This window comes from Schistocerca nitens, chromosome 5 (genome assembly GCF_023898315.1).
Source record: "Schistocerca nitens isolate TAMUIC-IGC-003100 chromosome 5, iqSchNite1.1, whole genome shotgun sequence".
In the NCBI taxonomy this organism is placed as follows: Eukaryota; Metazoa; Arthropoda; class Insecta; order Orthoptera; family Acrididae; genus Schistocerca; species Schistocerca nitens.
In genome coordinates, this window is record NC_064618.1 from 688,211,044 (window position 1) to 688,232,122 (window position 21,079).

The window sequence follows — 21,079 nt, forward strand, 5'->3', positions numbered from 1 at the left end:
TATCCAGCAGTTGGTCCATGTGGCAGCATTAAGTTCACTACAATTTCGTTTAACTCATAACTGGTGTCTATAATCTCTGCAATCCACCAGTCACAATCATACACATACGCCACAAACATCCCCCTTCCCAGGTTTTGAATCTGAATATTATCCTGCTGTTTCTGAGGTGTTGGCCCAACAAATGCAATTTCTTCTTTCTTGCTCTTTAAAGTGCATGCAATATGAGTTCGCCCATCACTTTGGACCATTCTGCTTTTTTCTGCTCACAGAATTCTTCGATTTCCTCTTTGGACAAAAGAATGAGGGCTGTGGATGTATAAGATTTCACAACTCTCATAAAATCCTCAGGATTCTGAATCACAGCTGTATTTGGTCTGGAAAGATTATGTTTTGTAGCATGGTGCTTCAGCAGACCACCTACACCATCACAATGCCCCTTTCCGTGACCAGTAGCATTGTGTACCCAGTCAGTTGGCACAAGCGACTTACTCAATTCAAACAGCTGGTAACAATTTTTAAAATGACTAGGAGCACCATCAGAAATAATGATGATATTCTCTGCCCATTTGCAATTGAATAATTTAGCGCATTTCTAGCAAAACATGTGCCGAGTTATGTCCTGTGTCATCACTTACAAATGCAACACTTGTGGTCTTGTTTTGAAAATATTTCACTCCTGTAAAAATTGAAACCTGGTCATTACTCCAATGATACCCTTGCACTTCTTGTGGGAGTATTACAGACCAGTTCTCAGCAAAATCACAGTGAAGCACTAAACATAGTTCTTCAGCCTGTACACACCGTTTCACTTCTGCAATGTGTTGTTATTGCAATTTCTTCAGATGCTGGGATGTTACTGCTGTCACTGACCATTTACCAAGTTCATCAATGAAACTGTCAAAGGCAACAGTTTTCTTAATTAGTTTATTTTCCTCTCATGTTGCATACGCAGAGTTATCTGTTATGTCTTCCCGGCCAAGTGTCCGTAAAGACAGTCCTCCCTTTCCAGGGCAGTCATTACATTCTTGAAACAACAAACAGGTCTCTCACTCTATGTCACAGACTACTGATAACTTCACACGACCAACCAAGGTGTCATATGTCACATGCTCCAATACGTTCTTTAAAGTTACCATACAAACTTCAAAATTTGTGCAGTACACACATAAACACACATCTCTAGGTTGGTATGGAACTACCCACTTAGGTAGTAGTGCACAAAATTTGGAACTTCCAGTATGTGAAGTTGTGTAGTTGCTCTTATAAACTGCAAAAGTTTCTTTAATACTGCAAGTCATGTACCTCTTCACTTTCACAATTTTTTGACTTTCAACTGTTACAGTTATACTGTCTTTTTTTGTTGGCACTCTGGTGAGAACATTCCCATTTATCTTCCAGATAAAATAACTGCACTTTTTGAACTTTAACTGCTTCTACAGGATGACCATAATAGAGATCTGGTCTTCCAAAGACTCCTTTTACAGACCTCACATTTCTTTATTTGTTTACCATGCACTTTGATACTGATAGAACGTGGTTCAAAATTGTTTTCTTTGAAAATGTCTTTGGAATAATAGTTAAAACTAGCACCTTTTCACTGTAGGATGCACAATATTAAACAGCTGAATTGATATTTGTGAAAAATTCCTGACAGGAGGTGCAAGAGAGATTTGGTTCATATTCTTCTGAAAATGGAATTTCTACTTTGAAGATTGTGGTCAGTTTTGCTGTAGTGTATTCATCCATAGCTTTAGTAATGTCTCTGCTCTCTCTTGATGCACAGATCTTATGACTCGACTTCACTGACCACGGTTTCTTAACAGGACTAACACCTACCTCTGTAGTTGACTGATTCAGGGTATTTAATTCTTCCTCTACTGATGCAAAATCTGCATCCTCTGCACTGTAGGAGACTTCATCTAGTTCAGATACTATCACTGTTGTTATTCTGTCAAAACATGTAGAACACAAATAGTCATCACTGGAAACATCTTCACTTAGAAACAGAGTCTTCAAATGAGAAAACTTATTCCCAACCTGAACAAAGTCAGATTTTTTTTGTCTTATATATCACTCTTTCATGGATATGCAATAGTCAGCATGCTTCACTCTCCTGTGGCCCCATTCAGAAGACATTTCAAACAATCCTTTTCACAAAACACACAACTACTGTGACAACTGGCAAATTCCTCATGAAAACACAGAACTCACTGGATGGTCCCAGACAGAAAGAAGCCCCTTCAGTAAACAAATTAGCACTGAACAACTAAATACAGAAATCTGCAATGAACAACCACGACAATGAAACTGGCAAGGAACTACAACAAAGTGTAAGAAATATCTGCAGCAATGAAAGTGAAACGAAATAACTGCAACAAAGAAAGTGATAAGAAATAACTGCAACAACGACAACAGAAATAAACATTGTAACAAAGAAATTAGTAAGAAACAACTTCAGTGAAGACATAAAATATCCTTAAAAGTAAAAAAAAGGATTTTTTTTTAAATAAAACCAGTCCAATCTAAAAATGGAAGCTCTCCTTTACTGAGAATATGGTACTAATCAACAGAATCAAATATACCTTTACGGGATTGGCTTTTTTGAAATATATATATATATATATATATATATATATATATATATATATATATATATATATATATATATATAACAAAGATTATGTGACTTACCAAACGAAAGCGCTGCCACGTCGATAGACACACAAACAAATACAAACATACACACAAAATTCAAGCTTTCGCAACAAACTGTTGCCTCATCAGGAAAGAGGGAAGGAGAGGGAAAGACGAAAGGATGTGGGTTTTAAGGGAGAGGGTAAGGAGTCATTCCAATCCCGGGAGCGGAAAGACTTACCTTAGGGGGAAAAAATGACGGGTATACACTCGCACACACACACATATCCATCCACACATATACAGACACAAGCAGACATATTTAAAGACAAAGAGTTTGGGCAGAGATGTCAGTCGAGGCAGAAGTGCAGAGGCAAAGATGTTGTTGAATGACAGGTGAGGAATGAGTGGCGGCAACTTGAAATTAGCGGAGATTGAGGCCTGGTGGATAACGGGAAGAGAGGATATATTGAAGAGCAAGTTCCCATCTCCGGAGTTCGGATAGGTTGGTGTTAGTGGGAAGTATCCAGATAACCCGGACGGTGTAACACTGTGCCAAGATGTGCTGGCCATGCACCAAGGCATGTTTAGCCACAGGGTGATCCTCATTACCAACAAACACTGTCTGCCTGTGTCCATTCATGCGAATGGACAGTTTGTTGCTGGTCATTCCCACATAGAATGCATCACCACCAGACACAAGCAGACATATTTAAAGACCCATTCCACGTGGGAAAAATATATGTAAAAACAAAGATGATGTGACTTACCGAACGAAAGCGCTGGCAGGTCGATAGACACACAAACAAACACAAACACACACACAAAATTCAAGCTTTCGCAACAAACTGTTGCCTCATCAGGAAAGAGGGGAAGGAGAGGGAAAGACGAAAGGATGTGGGTTTTAAGGGAGAGGGTAATGAGTCATTCCAATCCCGGGAGTGGAAAGACTTACCTTAGGGGGAAAAAAGGACAGGTATACACTCGCACACACACACATATCCATCCGCATATACACTCCTGGAAATTGAAATAAGAACACCGTGAATTCATTGTCCCAGGAAGGGGAAACTTTATTGACACATTTCTGGGGTCAGATACATCACATGATCACACTGACAGAACCACAGGCACATAGACACAGGCAACAGAGCATGCACAATGTCGGCACTAGTACAGTGTATATCCACCTTTCGCAGCAATGCAGGCTGCTATTCTCCCATGGAGACGATCGTAGAGATGCTGGATGTAGTCCTGTGGAACGGCTTGCCATGCCATTTCCACCTGGCGCCTCAGTTGGACCAGCGTTCGTGCTGGACGTGCAGACCGCGTGAGATGACGCTTCATCCAGTCCCAAACATGCTCAATGGGGGACAGATCCGGAGATCTTGCTGGCCAGGGTAGTTGACTTACACCTTCTAGAGCACGTTGGGTGGCACGGGATACATGCGGACGTGCATTGTCCTGTTGGAACAGCAGGTTCCCTTGCCGGTCTAGGAATGGTAGAACGATGGGTTCGATGACGGTTTGGATGTACCGTGCACTGTTCAGTGTCCCCTCGACGATCACCAGTGGTGTACGGCCAGTGTAGGAGACCGCTCCCCACACCATGATGCCGGGTGTTGGCCCTGTGTGCCTCGGTCGTATGCAGTCCTGATTGTGGCGCTCACCTGCACGGTGCCAAACACGCATACGACCATCATTGGCACCAAGGCAGAAGCGACTCTCATCGCTGAAGACGACACGTCTCCATTCGTCCCTCCATTCACGCCTGTCGCGACACCACTGGAGGCGGGCTGCACGATGTTGGGGCGTGAGCGGAAGACGGCCTAACGGTGTGCGGGACCGTAGCCCAGCTTCATGGAGACGGTTGCGAATGGTCCTCGCCGATACCCCAGGAGCAACAGTGTCCCTAATTTGCTGGGAAGTGGCGGTGCGGTCCCCTACGGCACTGCGTAGGATCCTACGGTCTTGGCGTGCATCCGTGGGTCGCTGCGGTCCGGTCCCAGGTCGACGGGCACGTGCACCTTCCGCCGACCACTGGCGACAACATCGATGTACTGTGGAGACCTCATGCCCCACGTGTTGAGCAATTCGGCGGTACGTCCACCCGGCCTCCCGCATGCCCACTATACGCCCTCGCTCAAAGTCCGTCAACTGCACATACGGTTCACGTCCACGCTGTCGCGGCATGCTACCAGTGTTAAAGACTGCGATGGAGCTCCGTATGCCATGGCAAACTGGCTGACACTGACGGCGGCGGTGCACAAATGCTGCGCAGCTAGCGCCATTCGACGGCCAACACCGCGGTTCCTGGTGTGTCTGCTGTGCCGTGCGTGTGATCATTGCTTGTACAGCCCTCTCGCAGTGTCCGGAGCAAGTATGGTGGGTCTGACACACCGGTGTCAATGTGTTCTTTTTTCCATTTCCAGGAGTGTACACAGACACAAGCAGACATTTGTAAAGGTAAAGAGTTTGGGTAGAGATGTCAGTCGAGGCGGAAGTACAGAGGCAAAGATGTTGTTGAAAGACAGGTAAGGTATGGGCGGCGGCAAATTGAAATTAGAAATTAGCGGAGATTGAGGCCTGGCGGATAGCGAGAAGAGAGGATATGCTGAAGGGCAAGTTCCCATGTCCGGAGTTCTGACAGGTTGGTGTTAGTGGGAAGTATCCAGATAACCCGGACGGTGTAACACTGTGCCAAGATGTGCTGGCCGTGCACCAAGGCATGTTTAGCCACAGGGTGATCCTCATTACCAACAAACTCTGTCTGCCTGTGTCCATTCATGCGAATGGACAGTTTGTTGCTGGTCATTCCCACATACAAGGCTTCACAGTGTAGGCAGGTCAGTTGGTAAATCACGTGGGTGCTTTCACACGTGGCTCTGCCTTTGATCGTGTATGCCTTCCGGGTTACAGGACTGGAGTAGGTGGTGGTGGTGGGAGGGTGCACGGGACAGGTTTTACACCGGGGGCGGTTACAAGGGTAGGAGCCAGAGGGTAGGGAAGGTGGTTTGGGGATTTCATAGGGAAGAGGTTGCGAAGGTTAGGTGGACGGCGGAAAGACACTCTTGGTGGAGTGGGGAGGATTTCATGAAGGATGGATCTCATTTCAGGGCAGGATTTGAGGAAGTCTTATCCCTGCTGGAGAGCCACATTCAGAGTCTGATCCAGTCCCGGAAAGTATCCTGTCACAAGTGGGGCACTTTTGGGGTTCTTCTGTGGGAGGTTTCGGGTTTGAGGAGATGAGGAAGTGGCTCTGGTTATTTGCTTCTGTACCAGGTCGGGAGAAATTCTCATCTTCAAAATGGTGTTGCAGTGTCAACTTTGGAGGCTCGTATCTTGGGGCAGGAATATTTGGAGAAAACAAAACTTACTCCTGAATTTTAACATATGCTAAATTCAACAACATCCGAGATTATGAAGGTAACCACCCCGCCTGAAGTGATATACAGGTTATGCTAATAAGGAAGAAACAGACAATAAGCAAATGGCAAAAATATAGGAGAAATGTATACATGCTGAACAGAAATATACATCATTCCACATCAGGAGAGAGATATGCCAGGAGACCACTGATAGCTCCAGCTGAGTGAATCATAATTTCATTAAACGTGTCCGTTTTCATTCATTTTAAGAAAGCAAAATGATTTCCTAGTGTCACATATGCAGCCATTTTCTTTGACAATGTTTGTATTTCATTTTTCACTTAATCTACTTGATCTGGTTCTCTATTACCTATGTCCAAAGTGTATCTTACCTTGAAATTTTCATCTCCAAACAGATTAAGAGCCTTGCTAACAGGCAGCGTCACTTCTCCTTTCAGCTTGGATATGTCAAGTGTAGAGAAGTTCTGATCCAGTTTTATACTTATCGGCCACTGTATCCAGGATAAATATGTACAAAGCAAGGTGATTAAGGGTGGCTAAGACCCAACTTCTCTTTACAGCAACATTCAGAAAATGACGAGAAAACAAAGACTATTGCATGCTCAGTTTAAAATTGAATGCAGACAAACATTAATGGCAGCTCATAACCTATAACAAAAGTTGTGTGTGAAACCTACAACAGCGGCAACTACTATTACAGTCAGGCCTTGGTGGAAGATCTCTCGGAGAAAGCCAAAAAAATTATGGCCCAAAACTATAAACTGCTTAAAAAGTTTTTATTAAGTTACATGACAATAAGCCCAAAGCCAAAGCTAAACACAGTTTATTTAATCAGGAAGACTTTATTACAATACTAATGTGTCCGTTACACAATCTCTCAAAAGGGTGACAATACGAATAAGCACACTTGGTACTGAGAAATAAACTTCTAAAAGGTGATAAAGTACCAATTCCTGATTCAATTCCATTATGTTTTACTCAGAGTACACTGCAGCTTAATTTTGTTATTAATCTCTCATGCAGCTAACATTTCCAAATGACTGGAAAACAGTATAAGCCAACCCTGTTGAAAGTAAATGTAAACAAAAATTCCACAAACTTTTCCCTTGTAAAAGGAAAACATTGCTGCAAAAATCAAGGCAGTTTTAGGAAGCATTTCTTAAGCAAAACATGGAACCCTTGCTTTACATAAAATATTATGTTCTATACTGATTATGAACAAATATACAATCATATGAACTTCGCCTACAGACAAAATACAACTGGAACTATATTGAAAAATCGATAGAATAACTCTGAGAAATGTTTAAGCAGTAAAGAAAAATCATCTAAGCTTTGGTAAAGAAGATCCATTAAACAGAATTTTTTTTCTCCACACACTGTTGATATGGCTGCTGCCTTCATCTTTATTGTATCTAGTGAAGTCAAAAAATTTAGAAATCACTATTCATTATGAAGTAGTTCCACAATTGATCAACTATGAAAGAATGATTTAGCAATCCATGAAAACCTGAAATTACACTTCAGAAATGGGAAAATATTCACTGTTCAGAGAAAACAGCAATCACATTTACTGATAAGGGGAATCAGCAGAGAACAACTTATAAAACAGATATGACCACTAGAATGCAGTCTTGGACTACAGTAAAGGAAAACCAATTACAGATTAATGTATTGTTGATGACAAAGGTCATTATAGATTGAGCACAAGCCTGGATTGGAAGGAAATCAGTCATGCTCTTACCTTCAGAAATTTAAAAAAATCACGGAAAACCAAAATCTACCAGGGTTACAACTTTGCTTCTGCGGTTTTTTCTCAAAGTTTGAGGCTTTATTGTGAGCATCTTACACGAAATTTACATTTCAAAGTACTGGCCATCGCTGGCCACTACTTTCTCCCATCTTTCAGGTAGCATATGAATCCCGCAGTGATAGAACTGGGCATCTTTCGAGAAGATCCATGCATTCGATCCAATTTTGCAATTGTTCATATGACAGGAAGAGCTGGGCATCCAGGTCGTGTGCCATTGAACTAAAAAGTTGGTAATCAAAGGGAACCATGTCTGGAGAATACGGTGGGTGGGGGTAGGACTTCCCATTTCAATGTTTACAGCTATGTTTTGGCGGGTTTTGCAACATGGGGTCGAGCACTGTCATGCAGCAAAATCACCTTTTCATGTCTATCGCTGTATTGTGGCCATTAGTGTTTCAGTGATCAGCTCAAAACACATCAATTGCTTTTGATAACGATCTCCTGTGATTGCTCCCGTCGGTTGCAGTAGCATCGAAAGCTTTCTCTCTTTCACAACAATGCCGGTCTTTAACGACAAAATCACAGTTCTTCAAGTTTGGGAACCATTTTCTGCAAAGTTCTGTTACTAACACATGTCTCATCATAGGTCTTACCAAGCTTTTTATGAGCCTCAGCTGCAGGTTTCTTCATATCAAAGCAGAAAGTTAAAACCACCCGCAGATGACGAGAACTGGGCTCGTAAGTTGACATATTCAGCTGAGAATAACTTTAAGATGCAATCAAAAATCGACTAATATTTTGATGGAGTTATGTTCTCAAATGCCTAAGCTTACTGTATGACACATACGACCTACGACTTGCATCACTACTTTCCACTATTGCTGTCTACTGCAAAATGGTGGAAGCAAAGTTGTAGACCTAATAAATGGCCAGACATAAATTTGAACCGCCTTCCTCCTGAATACAAGTGCAGTATCTCATCATTATGCCAACTAGCTCAGTCAGTTTAGGACAAACAGCTTCACTTTAAATATAATATTCTCTTTTTATGCAATAGGTAGTCCAACGTTCGGAGCAATCTACAACAAAGATTGATTCACCTTATCTGACCAACAGTTCAGTTAGTTAAGGAGGCAGTAGTTGGGCATACTTGTCTATGTAACAGTCAACTTCACATTCACATGTGGTTTAATTCTTTGAATCCTAAGGCCTAATGGTTATTTTAATCTATTCATTTTCACAAACAGTTCAAAATGAGAAACTGCCAGCAACAGATGGACATGCACAACTAATATACTAATTATGAGAGCCCATGAGTATTTATACAGCAATGTTTACGGTATTCTGAAAGTCACACTATGCTACTCCCCATGCCAATGCTCGGATAAATCAAATGACACTGATCTCTTATTGTCCAATGGCAGAAACGGTGATTTGTTTTGCTGCAGTAGCTCTCAGCTCTGATATAAATACTAAGACTTCCTACAGCAAGTATAAATTTTAATCAAATTCTTTTCAGCATTAAGCTGCATTATTTTGATACTAAAATTACAATTAAAATTGACATTTAGAATGTGTTTGCTGCAATTCTCTTCTGGGCAATTAAACTGCTGGGTTCTGGGTATAGTCTTGCCAATATATGGCCCTGTTTCGCTTGGTATGTGATACCCACTGTTGCTTTCCTCTACATCAATGGACAATTAAAGATCAAAATGCTTGTAGAGGCATGGCTGTGCAGAAGGCTATTGCCTGTGCTACACTAGCAGCTGAGTGGCAGGCAACAGTGAATCAGCAGGCCACCGTTTCCCCGCCACAATACATTGATGCCACATGGCAGTTCTCTTGTAACTACCTTTCCATGTTGGTACATCTAGGCTCCTCTGTTGCACCAGCATTGTTTGCTACTGTAGCACAGGCAACAGATTTCTGGACAGCCACTTCTGCGCAGGCATACTGAATTTCAATTGTCCAATGGTGTTCAGGAAAGTGACATCACCCATCACATAACATGATATAGGATGGTATATAGAGAATACCACCCCAAAAACACCAATTTACTATCCCTGAAGAGGACCACTGCACAGACAATCGAAAATCAGTTTTAATAGTGGTTTTTAGTTTCAAAATGATGCAATAATTCCCAAAGAGATTTCATTCAATTTCATCTGGTAGAAATTTTCAGTCCAAGGTAATTTCAAAAAATGCAGCTTTCTTCAAAAACCTTTGAAAACTTAAATTTTCTCTATCCAGATAAATTACTTATAGTGCAGTGAATACACAATATAATAATAGCAATGTATTTCTCACCAGTGAACATTCCCATCTATGGTAAGTGATTGTTCCAACTAATGAAAGGACTGAAATGCTTCACTAAGTAGCTTTGTTGTCCAATTATGGACACAGACATTCCAGCTATCTCAATAATCTGCCACAAGTATTTGTACTATTCAAAACAATCATAGGAATCATGTCAAATCTCTGGCAAACCACAAGTGCAGTGCAAAATTCTTGATATGCACTACTAAGAGTATGTCTTCAAAAGCAACCCTAATTCTAAAAGCTGGTCTTAAGATTTAAAATTTGTGACAAGTTAAAGCTGTGTATTGAAGAGTGACTTTAATCAGAAGATCTCTTCCTATGAAAATCATGTTCACATGTTCAACACACAGTTTCCAGGTGACAAAATTTCTCATTGTAGTACATACTCTGCTGAACGATATGAAAAATTAATCTCTGGCAATTGCATAATGTCAAAAAGATTGGGTGTAGATGAGAATATTTTGATGGGTTCTATCAAGTTTCAACACTTTCTTACATCTGTATGTCCACCTGCTCTATCACAGACTGAACGCTTGCAGGAACAGAGCACTTTCTAAGCTTCTCTACATTGAAAGAAGACTGAATGGCTGTCCCATAGATTCCTTCATGTTGCAAAATTCTACTGACACTCCCCCGTTCATCTTCCTCTCCCCTTGTCCTCACAACAGGCAAGTGTCACTCCTCCCGGGAGTCTAAGTGATCTGCCTCTTTGTTCCAACCCTCCCAAACCTATCCCTCTTTCCTCCTCAGGAAAGGAACTAACAGTTCTGAAAGCTAAAAAGTTGTTTGAAGTATCTTGTCCATTGGCAGTATTTAGAATTTTGACTTTCAAATATTTGCCATTTTGTCTCATTGTAATTTTATAGTTTTCTAGGTTGAGATTTTCTTTTGATACAATTTCTTTATTTGCATCATATATGACTAAAATCAGAAGTATGTAACTCATATTTGGAGATGAAGTAGATATTCAAAGAAAGGAATAAAAGTTGGGATTCCAATGTTCTTTCAGCACTGAGATTGTAAGGAAGAAAAAGGTAGCTCAGCTGAGTAACAATGGGTACAGAAATTCACCATGGATTTCGTTACTGCACCATCTTGCAGCAACAAAAGGTGCATACATTTTCATTGCTTTCTCTTACCCCAGTTTATTAGTCACAAAACTACTTTAGCACAGTACAGTGTTTTCCTCATTGTAAAGATACATTAAGTTACAGAAGAAAAGACCCTAAGATAGTTCAGGAAATAAATGTAATAATATGCAAGCCCCCTCTCTGCAAAACTGCTGCATTTTCCTCCACAATGTCGCAAACATGTTTTACATCTCCACTTTCTACAAGCCACCAATGGTGTACAGAATAATGCATTAAGCTACGCACATAGTCATTCTGGACTACCAGCTACACCAGCTATGAACCAAACTAGAGGTTTAATGTAGTATTGGTTTTATGCACAGATGTATGTTGTGCTTTCTACTTTTCTAGTCAAAATATTAATTGCTGGTTCATTACTCCACTACAAGCTAAACTGTGAAATGATATACTGATTGGAAATGTGAATGCTGTTCCTCTGACTGATGGTGCTGTAGCTGAAATGACTTGTCTAGTTCTGTAACTAATACAGCACATGGTGTTTCAAACAGATTCATCCAATTTAGCAACATTATATTTTCTACATGAATGAAAATAGAAAATAGGGATGAATTTTATTTTATGTATCAAACCTAAAAGATTACCTCGGCAGCAGCTGTTAAATTGCCAGTTCACATGTAGCTGGCAGAAGGGGTCTTTCTGGCGCAGCTACCTTACTTGCTCTCTTGTTCATTATACAATATGCATCAAATCGAAATGGCAATAAGAAGTGTTATATGCTTTCCATTTCAACAGGTGTTACAAGGGTGAATCAAATATAACCAATTTTTTTGGTAAGGTTGTTTAAGCTTCATAAAAATTCATAAAAACAAACTTATTTTTCTATCTAGACTCCTGAATGGCAAACACTTTTTCCCAAGCAGATCAGCAGTTTCTTGAACCCATTTTTGTAAAATGAACATGACCAGCTGCGCATGAGCACTTCGAAAACGGCACCGTCATCAATTCTATGTCCTCCAACTGCCTCCTTTAGTGGTCCAAACTAATCAAAATCACTGAGTGATAAGTCCATACTTTAACGAGGATGTTCTAGTGTGGTCCAGAACAATTCCTGAATTTTTTGTTGCGTTCAGGCAGCTGTGTGGGGTTTAGTGTAGGCACACATTGCGGACACTTTCAGTAATCCTAAGTTGTCAATAGCGATCATCTGAGCACTGCTGTAGCTTATGCCAAACTCAGTAGCAATTTCAGCACCTGTTATCCAGTGATCGTCTTCAATAAGCTGGCTAACAACATGAATATTCTCCTCATTCATGCTGATCCCCCGACGATGTCTGTGAGCTGCATCTCAACTCTTTCTCATCCTCATAAAAACTGTTTGTGCCATGTGTACACTTGAGTCTTTCTCAGGGTGTTGTTCCTCAACTGCGCTGTAAGGCATTTCAAAATTTCAGATGGTTTTACGCCCTTGTGCTGAGAAACTTTACGTTGCACAACAGATGACGGTATGTCTTGCTATGATATTGTGATTCTGACTAAAGAAACGGTACAACAATGTTCTACCCATGGAGAACAATCACTGGAAACAAAAGCCACTACGAGCAGCAATCACGATGCTCTCTGTTGACAATAACGCATGGAAAATGAAAATTCCAGTTTATATTTGATTCACCCTTGTATGAGTTTAAACTGTGCCACATGATTTTCACTGAGAGGAGGGCACTACACTTTCCACATCTAAAAATATCTCTTGTGACACCAGCAGTTTCAAGATACAGGTTGTTCCCCTGAGCTCATTTGAGACAGAGAGCACATTCAGCATCTGTCTGCCTGGTGTGTTTTGCATTGATACTTGTGTTTGAAAATATGCACGACTCAATTCCTCCAAGTCTGTCATGACCATGACAATGATGATAAACAATAATGTGTAGAGTTTTGTGAATTCATCTGGGTGTGGAAATGGAAGGTAACAATTTCCTTTCATATTTAGTTTTCAATTATGAGGATACAATTCATTTGTAAAAGATTGTCTATGTGCCTCCCATTTCAACATAACAACGTGAACTGCAGTGGTAGTATGCTGTGATTCCACACATGATCACAAAAGAATGGAATGAGTTTCACTATCATCCAAATGTTTACTGAGTGTCCTGTGGAAGGCTAAATGAACATTTACGAAGGACAGATGAAAACTTTGATCCTAAACATAATAGTAAAAAGTGTATATATATATATATATATATATATATATATATATATATATATATATATATATATATATATATATAAACAAAGATTATGTGACTTACCAAATGAAAGTGCTGGCAGGTCGACAGACACACAAACCAACACAAACATACACACAAAATTCAAGCTTTCGCAACAAACTGTTGCCTCATCAGGAAAGAGGGAAGGAGATGGAAAGACGAAAGGATGTGGGTTTCAAGGGAGAGGGTAAGGAGTCATTCCAATCCCGGGAGCGGAAAGACTTACCTTAGGGGGAAAAAAGGACAGGTATACACTCGCACACACGCACATATCCATCCACACATATACAGACACAAGACATTTGTCTTTAAATATGTCTGCTTGTGTCTGTATATGTGTGGATGGATATGTGCGTGTGTGCGAGTGTATACCTGTCCTTTCTTCCCCCTAAGGTAAGTCTTTCCGCTCCCGGGATTGGAATGACTCCTTACCCTCTCCCTTAAAACCCACATTCTTTCGTCTTTCCCTCTCCTTCCCCTCTTTCCTGATGAGGCAACAGTTTGTTGCGAAAGCTTGAATTTTGTGTGTGTGTTTGTGTGTCTATCAACCTGCCAGCGCTTTCGTTCGGTAAGTCACATCATCTTTGTTTTTACATATATTTTTCCCACGTGGAATGTTTCCCTCTCTCTCTCTCTCTCTCTCTCTCTCTCTCTGGGTAAGAGATACAATTCACCTCAAGTTTTCATCTTCATTCAAACAGAAGATGTAGTCTAGTGAAATCAGATGTCTATCTGAAACACCCTGTAGCTTCAACATTCATGGAAAATACGGTGAAGATTACCAGACTTTTCTTTCCACTCTGCTACATATCACGAGGAATGCCTATTTAGCCAATCAATTATAATAAAATAATGCCCATGGAATAAGGGAAGAAGACTTGCAGCTGAGACTCAGCGTTCGTGGTTCAGAATGTCACACTAAGGCTGCAACACACAAGTGTACTGAAGCATTTGGTAGGTTAAATTGCCTTCATATGAAAGCACACTAATAGTCTGCTGGCAAATAAAACATGAAACTGTCACCCTGGTGCAAAGAAAATAAACATCATGACTGGATCACTTTGATTCCTATAGTAATCTTCACTTTTCCAAGACTCAAATGGCTGGCTACAGTAATAGTGGTTGAGACTATTTTTGCAGCCTTCCACAGAAAATGTAAATAAACCACACAAAAAATTTGTCATGCCCCCAGGAGACAGCATACAAATATTGTGGAATACAGCCTTAAACCAGTCAGGAAATCCATAAGTTTCTTGACGTTCACCATATTGAGCTGAAGCCACACATCAATGATTACATCTTGCAGAGTTACCAAATTCAAGGAACAGAGACTGCTACATTTCATTCCCCATTCCAAATATTCACACACATTTTCTACAGGATTAACAATGGGAGGCCACGAGATTTGGATCACAGATTTATTTCAAATATTGCGCACTATGAATAGTTCATTAGGACAACAAAATATGCAAGTAGTAAGGTGTACTACTTAGGTGATTTCGAGACTACCACAAAAGATGTTTTACGCTTCAATGATGTACTGGTGCATTACGAACCTGAGCGTGGGATAGCAGCTGTCTAGTGGTTAGGATTGATATTTTGTACTGCACGGCTCACTGGGTTCAATCCTGCATATCTTCTTTTACTTTAATTTATATCTTTTTCAGTGTTAGTCATATCATTTCATATATATTACATATGAATGGTTATGTAATGCAAAGGCATTTATATCAGCACGAACTTTTATTGAATTTCCAATGTTATTTGGCTGTTTACTAATTTTTATTATTACAAGAGAAATTACATTATTCTTGAAGAATCAAGTCAACCAAGATAGCTAGCAATTCTGTTATTACTATTACCGGTTTCGACAGATCTATGCTGTCATCATTGGATCTTATAGCATTATTAGTTGAACATGCTTGTTACAATACTGAAAGTCACATAGGAATGTTGTGTCAATAATGTTACAAGATCCGATTATGACAACATAGATCTGTTGAAACCGGTCACAGTAACTGCTAGTGACCTAGGATAAATTGATCCTTCAAGAATAGTCTAACTTCCAGAACGCCCTCAAACTGATGAAGTGTCAAACATATATAACAATAAATATTACTTGACTTCTATTTCTACAGACAAGTTAAAAATTCTGAAGCATCTTCAAATTTGTTCATATCTGACTGAAAATGAACAAGAAACTGCTTCCCGTGAAGATGCCATGAAAACACATTCCATCGTACCTCTCCAATTTGCAGCACTGATATTTATGAAAATTTATTACACACAGTCTGAATCTAAATTGTTGGAAGGAAGAGAAATTTTTCAAAATGTCATTGAGGTTTAGTTTTCCTTAGAAATTCTGAAGACTCCTTGTGCATTCACTCATTCGATGAAGAAGACGTCATTTTAATTTCTGTTTTTGATAGCTGTAAAAAAAATATAATCCTGCAATTTGTAAAGTTGAAAACACATATGATGATTAATCGTGCATTACCTTCATATAACTCACTGTATTATTCAATGGAGTTATCCACATCTTTATTTATTGATATCTGACTTGGACTTTCCAAAACTGCCCCTCATCCATGAAACCTGTGCCTACAGACCGAAGCAACCAGGTGCAAGCAGTTCTTGGTACCTTATTCAATTGCAGGTATAAGGGATTTCAGAAATCACAACAGGCACACATTTCCAGGAAAACTTTACGCGTTTGGTCATTTACTTTTCAATATTTATAAATATAATATTTGTTGTGATGATAAATATTAGCAAACAACCAAATAAAATTGGAAATGCACTAAAAATTCACATTGTGTTTCTTCATATTATCTTGCAAATGTACTGTATTCGAAATAATATGACTAGTGCTGGGGGGTGGAAATGAGTAGGACTCGATACAATGATCCACAGGTTACAGAGCTTGAACACCAACAACATGACCACCAGCATCCCACGGTCCAGGTTGAGAGGTCCTAGTACATCAATAACATGTAAAATTTCTCTTGCAATTTTCTTGAAAGTACGGCTTGCTACTTACACATTATGTTGTCCTAATGGACTATTAAAAGTGTGCAAAGTCTGAAGTGAATCCATGATCCAAACATTGTGGCCTGCACTTGTAAGTTTGGATGATTTTTCGAGGTACTGTAGAGAGAGAGAGAGAGAGAGAGAGAGAGAGAGAGAGAGAGAGAGAGAGTGCGTGCGCGTGCAGTGCCCGTGTGCAGGTTCATCGAAACAGGAACACATGCATGGAGTTTATCAAACACAGATCTTGTCACCTTGGAAGATTGGCGTGTCTACAGGATACTCATGATTAAGATGTAAAAGGAAGGTAGTACTTGGCCATTGAGATTGTTGAAATAAATGTCCTCATTTGCTCATGTTCACAGTAACCTGAATGAGTGGGTCCAAGTTATGACACAAAAAACACTCCCTAAACACTACTGAACCATGTCTGATCTCAACTACACCCCCCACATGCTAAAAGTTAGATGCTTCATAGAGCCCTCGGTTCACTTGATGCTCTGAGGCATTTGAAGAGGATCAAATTCGTAACTCATCAGACTACACTACAAACTTCCAGTCAGTTACTGCCCAGTTTCTGGAGTTATTGGACCCGCTGAATATGTGAAGCTTTATGTAACATTGTAAGCTATGCCCTTCCGCAAGTATTTGGCTCCAAATGAATACTGGATGCAGCTCCATTGGCGATGTTCACAAATCAGTCAGTATGGACCAGCAGCAATTGCTGTCGGGTTTGAAACCAGTTGTCACTGACAAGCTGTGACACTCATTTCCAGTTCCTGTCAGTTATTATCTTTTTATGACCACTGTTCTTACATAGTGTTACATGGCTGAGAGTGGTATAACATTCCTTTTAGATACAAGAAATGAGGATTAATTACGACAAACAGGTTACATTGATCCCCTACCATCAAAGTAATAGGTTCCTGTAATTCATTAATAGTTCCACATAGAATGTAAAGCATGAAACCAGAGTACAAAAAGCATACGAATACTGAAAGGGGGCTCTTGTTACAGTTTAAAGTGTTTGCTTCACCACAGGTACATGGATGTCTAAAAATTATGGTACTAAGTTACACAGCTGTGACTGCACATTTCATAATAGATTCCTTACCGTCATTTTGAAGCATAACGTTTGTCTACAAATATTGCACTACAGACTTCACTTACTTTCATCTCTTACAGAAAAACAGCTGCAATGCAACATTCTGAAGGGATGAAGATGTTGCAAGTGTGCAAATAACATCCTGACCACATGGAACTACTTTGTTCATAGATGATGATCACAACAAACTTCAGATAAAATTCAATGTAAAATTTCTATACTTAATTTTCTTATAGTTTATTAAATTTGTGTAAAATGGGAGTAGAACCGTTATGAAGAATGCACAACACATTTGGAGCTGTAAACCTATCACAGCTTCTGCAATGCAACAGAGGCATTGCTTGTACAACGGAATGCATCTGCATTCAATAATCCATGCCTTTTAACAGTTATTGAAAGAACATATATTCCAGCCATGATTAATGCTGACAAGCTATGAAAGAGTCACATCTACCATACTGAGCAGCTGTGATGTAACACTCCAAAGGGACAAAGATGTTGCAGGTATGTGAACAGCACCCTGGTCACTGTGAGCTATCTGTGCGTAACAGGTTGGGCAATGGAATTTTGCTGCTGTCCATTAGAGTGACAAGGCACAAATGGTATCAATTAGCTCAAAAGTATTGAAATTTTAACACCAAGAAGAAAAACATTGTAATAAAAACTGAAACATTGCCTTTTTGCTTTCCAAAACTGCAGTGAATGGGGCAAACTCACTTTTCTATGGTTGAATTCTACCCTGTTAAAAAATTCAATAGGATTAAGTGTGGAACGTATTATTTGCTTTATAGGTACCACTCAGTAACAGTGTTATTATAACATCTACATAAACACTGCCCACTCTAGTGGACACTGCACAGTTGTTGTTGATACACCAATTAAACATGCAACTTCATTTGTGGTTTGGTCTAACAACATCCCTTTGACATTCGTAACTTACATAGATGGTGGGGGTCACTGACCACCTGGCATCATTTCTACACTACCTACAGCAATCCATAGTAACCAGTGTGTTCTTTTAGGAGTGATTAATATTTTGCCCAGCAATGCCTGAATGGTTCATGGAAACCAATATCCAATGCACATTTAATAAAAATCAATAAGAAAATAATTTTCTTGTGTTATCATAAATCTGAACAGGAAGGCTACATGGGAGGCTATTAAACAAAATACAGCACAAAGCCAGCCTGAAAATACAGCGTTACAGCACCTCTGCACTGTACCATCTTTGACAACCAATGATTAAACATAGCTCTCTTAGGTTATAACATAAGATCTACATTATTTAATAAATGAAGGAGCCATTTTTCAAATTCAGCTCTATGCCTAATAAGTGCTTTTCTCACAAAGGAAAATCCAGTATGAAATAGTGATGATATTTGAAAAGGGTAGACTGCTACTCATCATACAGAGGAGATGCTGACTCGCAGACAGGCATAACAGAAAGACTGCTATACATTAGAACTTTCGTCCAAAATGCCTTCTTCTAAAGTAGCACGCACACACACACACACACAACACAACACAAACACACAAAAGCATAACTCGCACATGCCTGACCAATCTTTCTGGACTCTGAGGCCAAACTACACACAGCAACTGTGCCTTATGGGAGAAGCAATCTTTGGGCAGTGGGGGTAAGACCACCAACAAACCGGGGCCAAGGCATAGCTAGACCACTCGGTTACTGAACATGCTACCCAAAACCACATGCTTTACTTCAATGACTGCTTCACACTGTTCTTCATCTGGGTCCTTCTTACCAATACCAACTTCTCTGAATTACACTGGTGGGAGCTACTTCTACAAGATACCATACATTCCTATAAGCCCCATGCCTCAACCTTTGTTAGTCCCAGCCCTTCACCCACCTATACCCTTCCCTGCTCCCACTCCAGTGCTGCATAGTCTTCTATTCCACGAACACACCTATTTATCTTTGTCCCCTCCTCTACTTCTCTCCTTTTCCACTCTTCCCCCCTCCCCCCAAACTCCAAACTGCCTGACTGCCCTATCCAGTCCCTAACACCTCCCTGCATGCTCCCAAATGCAGCACTACACCTTCCCCCACACCTACCCTGCCCCCACCCCTGCCTCTTCTTACACCCATCACCAACAGATTGCTTCTCCTATCACGAACTCAAGCACAGCGGCCAAGTGCTTGTGTATGAGTTGTGCTTTTGTGTGTGTGTTTGTGTGTGTGTGTGTGTGTGTGTGTGTGTGAACTGGATTAGCTCCCTAAATGCCAAGGCCTATGGATTATTTCCAGAACTAATCTTTCATTCTGCAGCACTGTGTGTATTGTTTTGAAATTTCCTAACCATTCTCAATATTCAAAACGACAGATAGGGGCAGAGTTTTAGCTCACTACTGCCCAGTGCCATTTGAGAGCAGCCATCAAATCAAATGTGAAGTTCATTTCCTTTTCTTTTTCAATCAAAGATATGATTCTTGGTATGCAAGCAACATCACACATAAAAATAGGATTTTTCCAGGGTTCTGTTGGTGATAGAAAGGTGACATCGACAATTTTGGATAGCCCTTGGGCCAAGGACAATTTGTATACCAAAGCGAAGGATCGTCTTACTGTAACTATCCTACAGTACATGGTCAAAGATTTTATATTACACAATGCCTTGGGAAATCCAGGATGGAATGTAACAATATTGTGAGAAGCAAAGTTGCTACTCATTATATAGCAGAGATGCTGAGTTGCAGTTAGGCGCAACAAAAAGACTGTCACAAATAAAGCTTTCGCCCGTAAGGCAACAATAGACCACACACACACACACACACACACACACACACACACACACACACACACACACACGCGCGCACACAAACGCAACTAACACACTCGACTGCAGTCTCAGGCCTGTGCGTGTGTCTATTGTTGACGAAGGACTTACTGGCCGAAAACTTTATTTGTGACAATCTTTTTCTTGTGCCTATCTGCGACTCAGTATCTCCGCTATATGGTGAGTAGCAACTCTCCTTTTTATAATATTATTACACTTCCTTAGGCTTAGACAGCTACACTTCCTTGGGCTTAGAGAAATGGATCAAATCAGTTGGTTCTTTTTGCATTAGATGTGGTCTATGGTGCACCTTCAGGGGTTTATGGAGGCACCATTTAGTTCATGGATGGTTCCTCTGAAAAAAAAGGCCGCTTTCACCTTTTTCTCACTGTCAACACCACATATCTAAATAAGTAACCACAGAAAATTGCTCAGATTTTAATGGTATATTTTGTAGGCATTTATTTAGAACTGCTGTCTTTGTGTTTTCAAACACCTTTATCGGTTAACAACAAACACCACCAAATCATGGCTTTTGGGTACCACAACTAAGCAGTGGATTCCAAAGAAGCTGTACACAGCAACAGGTTGTAATTTTTAAGATACATTCCTAGATTCCAATCACGAACAAAATTGAAAATTTTATTTTATATGAGAGATAGAGGTTGAATGTTCTTCTATTTTTTCATGTAAAATGCC

The 21,079-nt window shown here is 40.2% G+C and overlaps 1 protein-coding gene across 4 annotated transcripts in view; it reads right to left on the reverse strand.

Moving 5' to 3' along the window:
• Window positions 1-21,079, reverse strand: part of LOC126259493 (zinc finger protein 250-like) — a 171,906-nt gene that overhangs the window by 59,468 nt on the left and 91,359 nt on the right. For 3 of the 4 annotated variants that reach the window (XM_049956336.1, XM_049956338.1, XM_049956340.1), the window contains exon 7: window positions 6,395-6,514. The exons of the other annotated variant lie outside the window; for it this stretch is intronic. In XM_049956336.1, coding sequence (XP_049812293.1) covers window positions 6,395-6,514 — 120 coding nt within the window. The remainder of the gene's footprint in view (window positions 1-6,394; window positions 6,515-21,079) is intronic. 4 annotated transcript variants of the gene reach the window in all.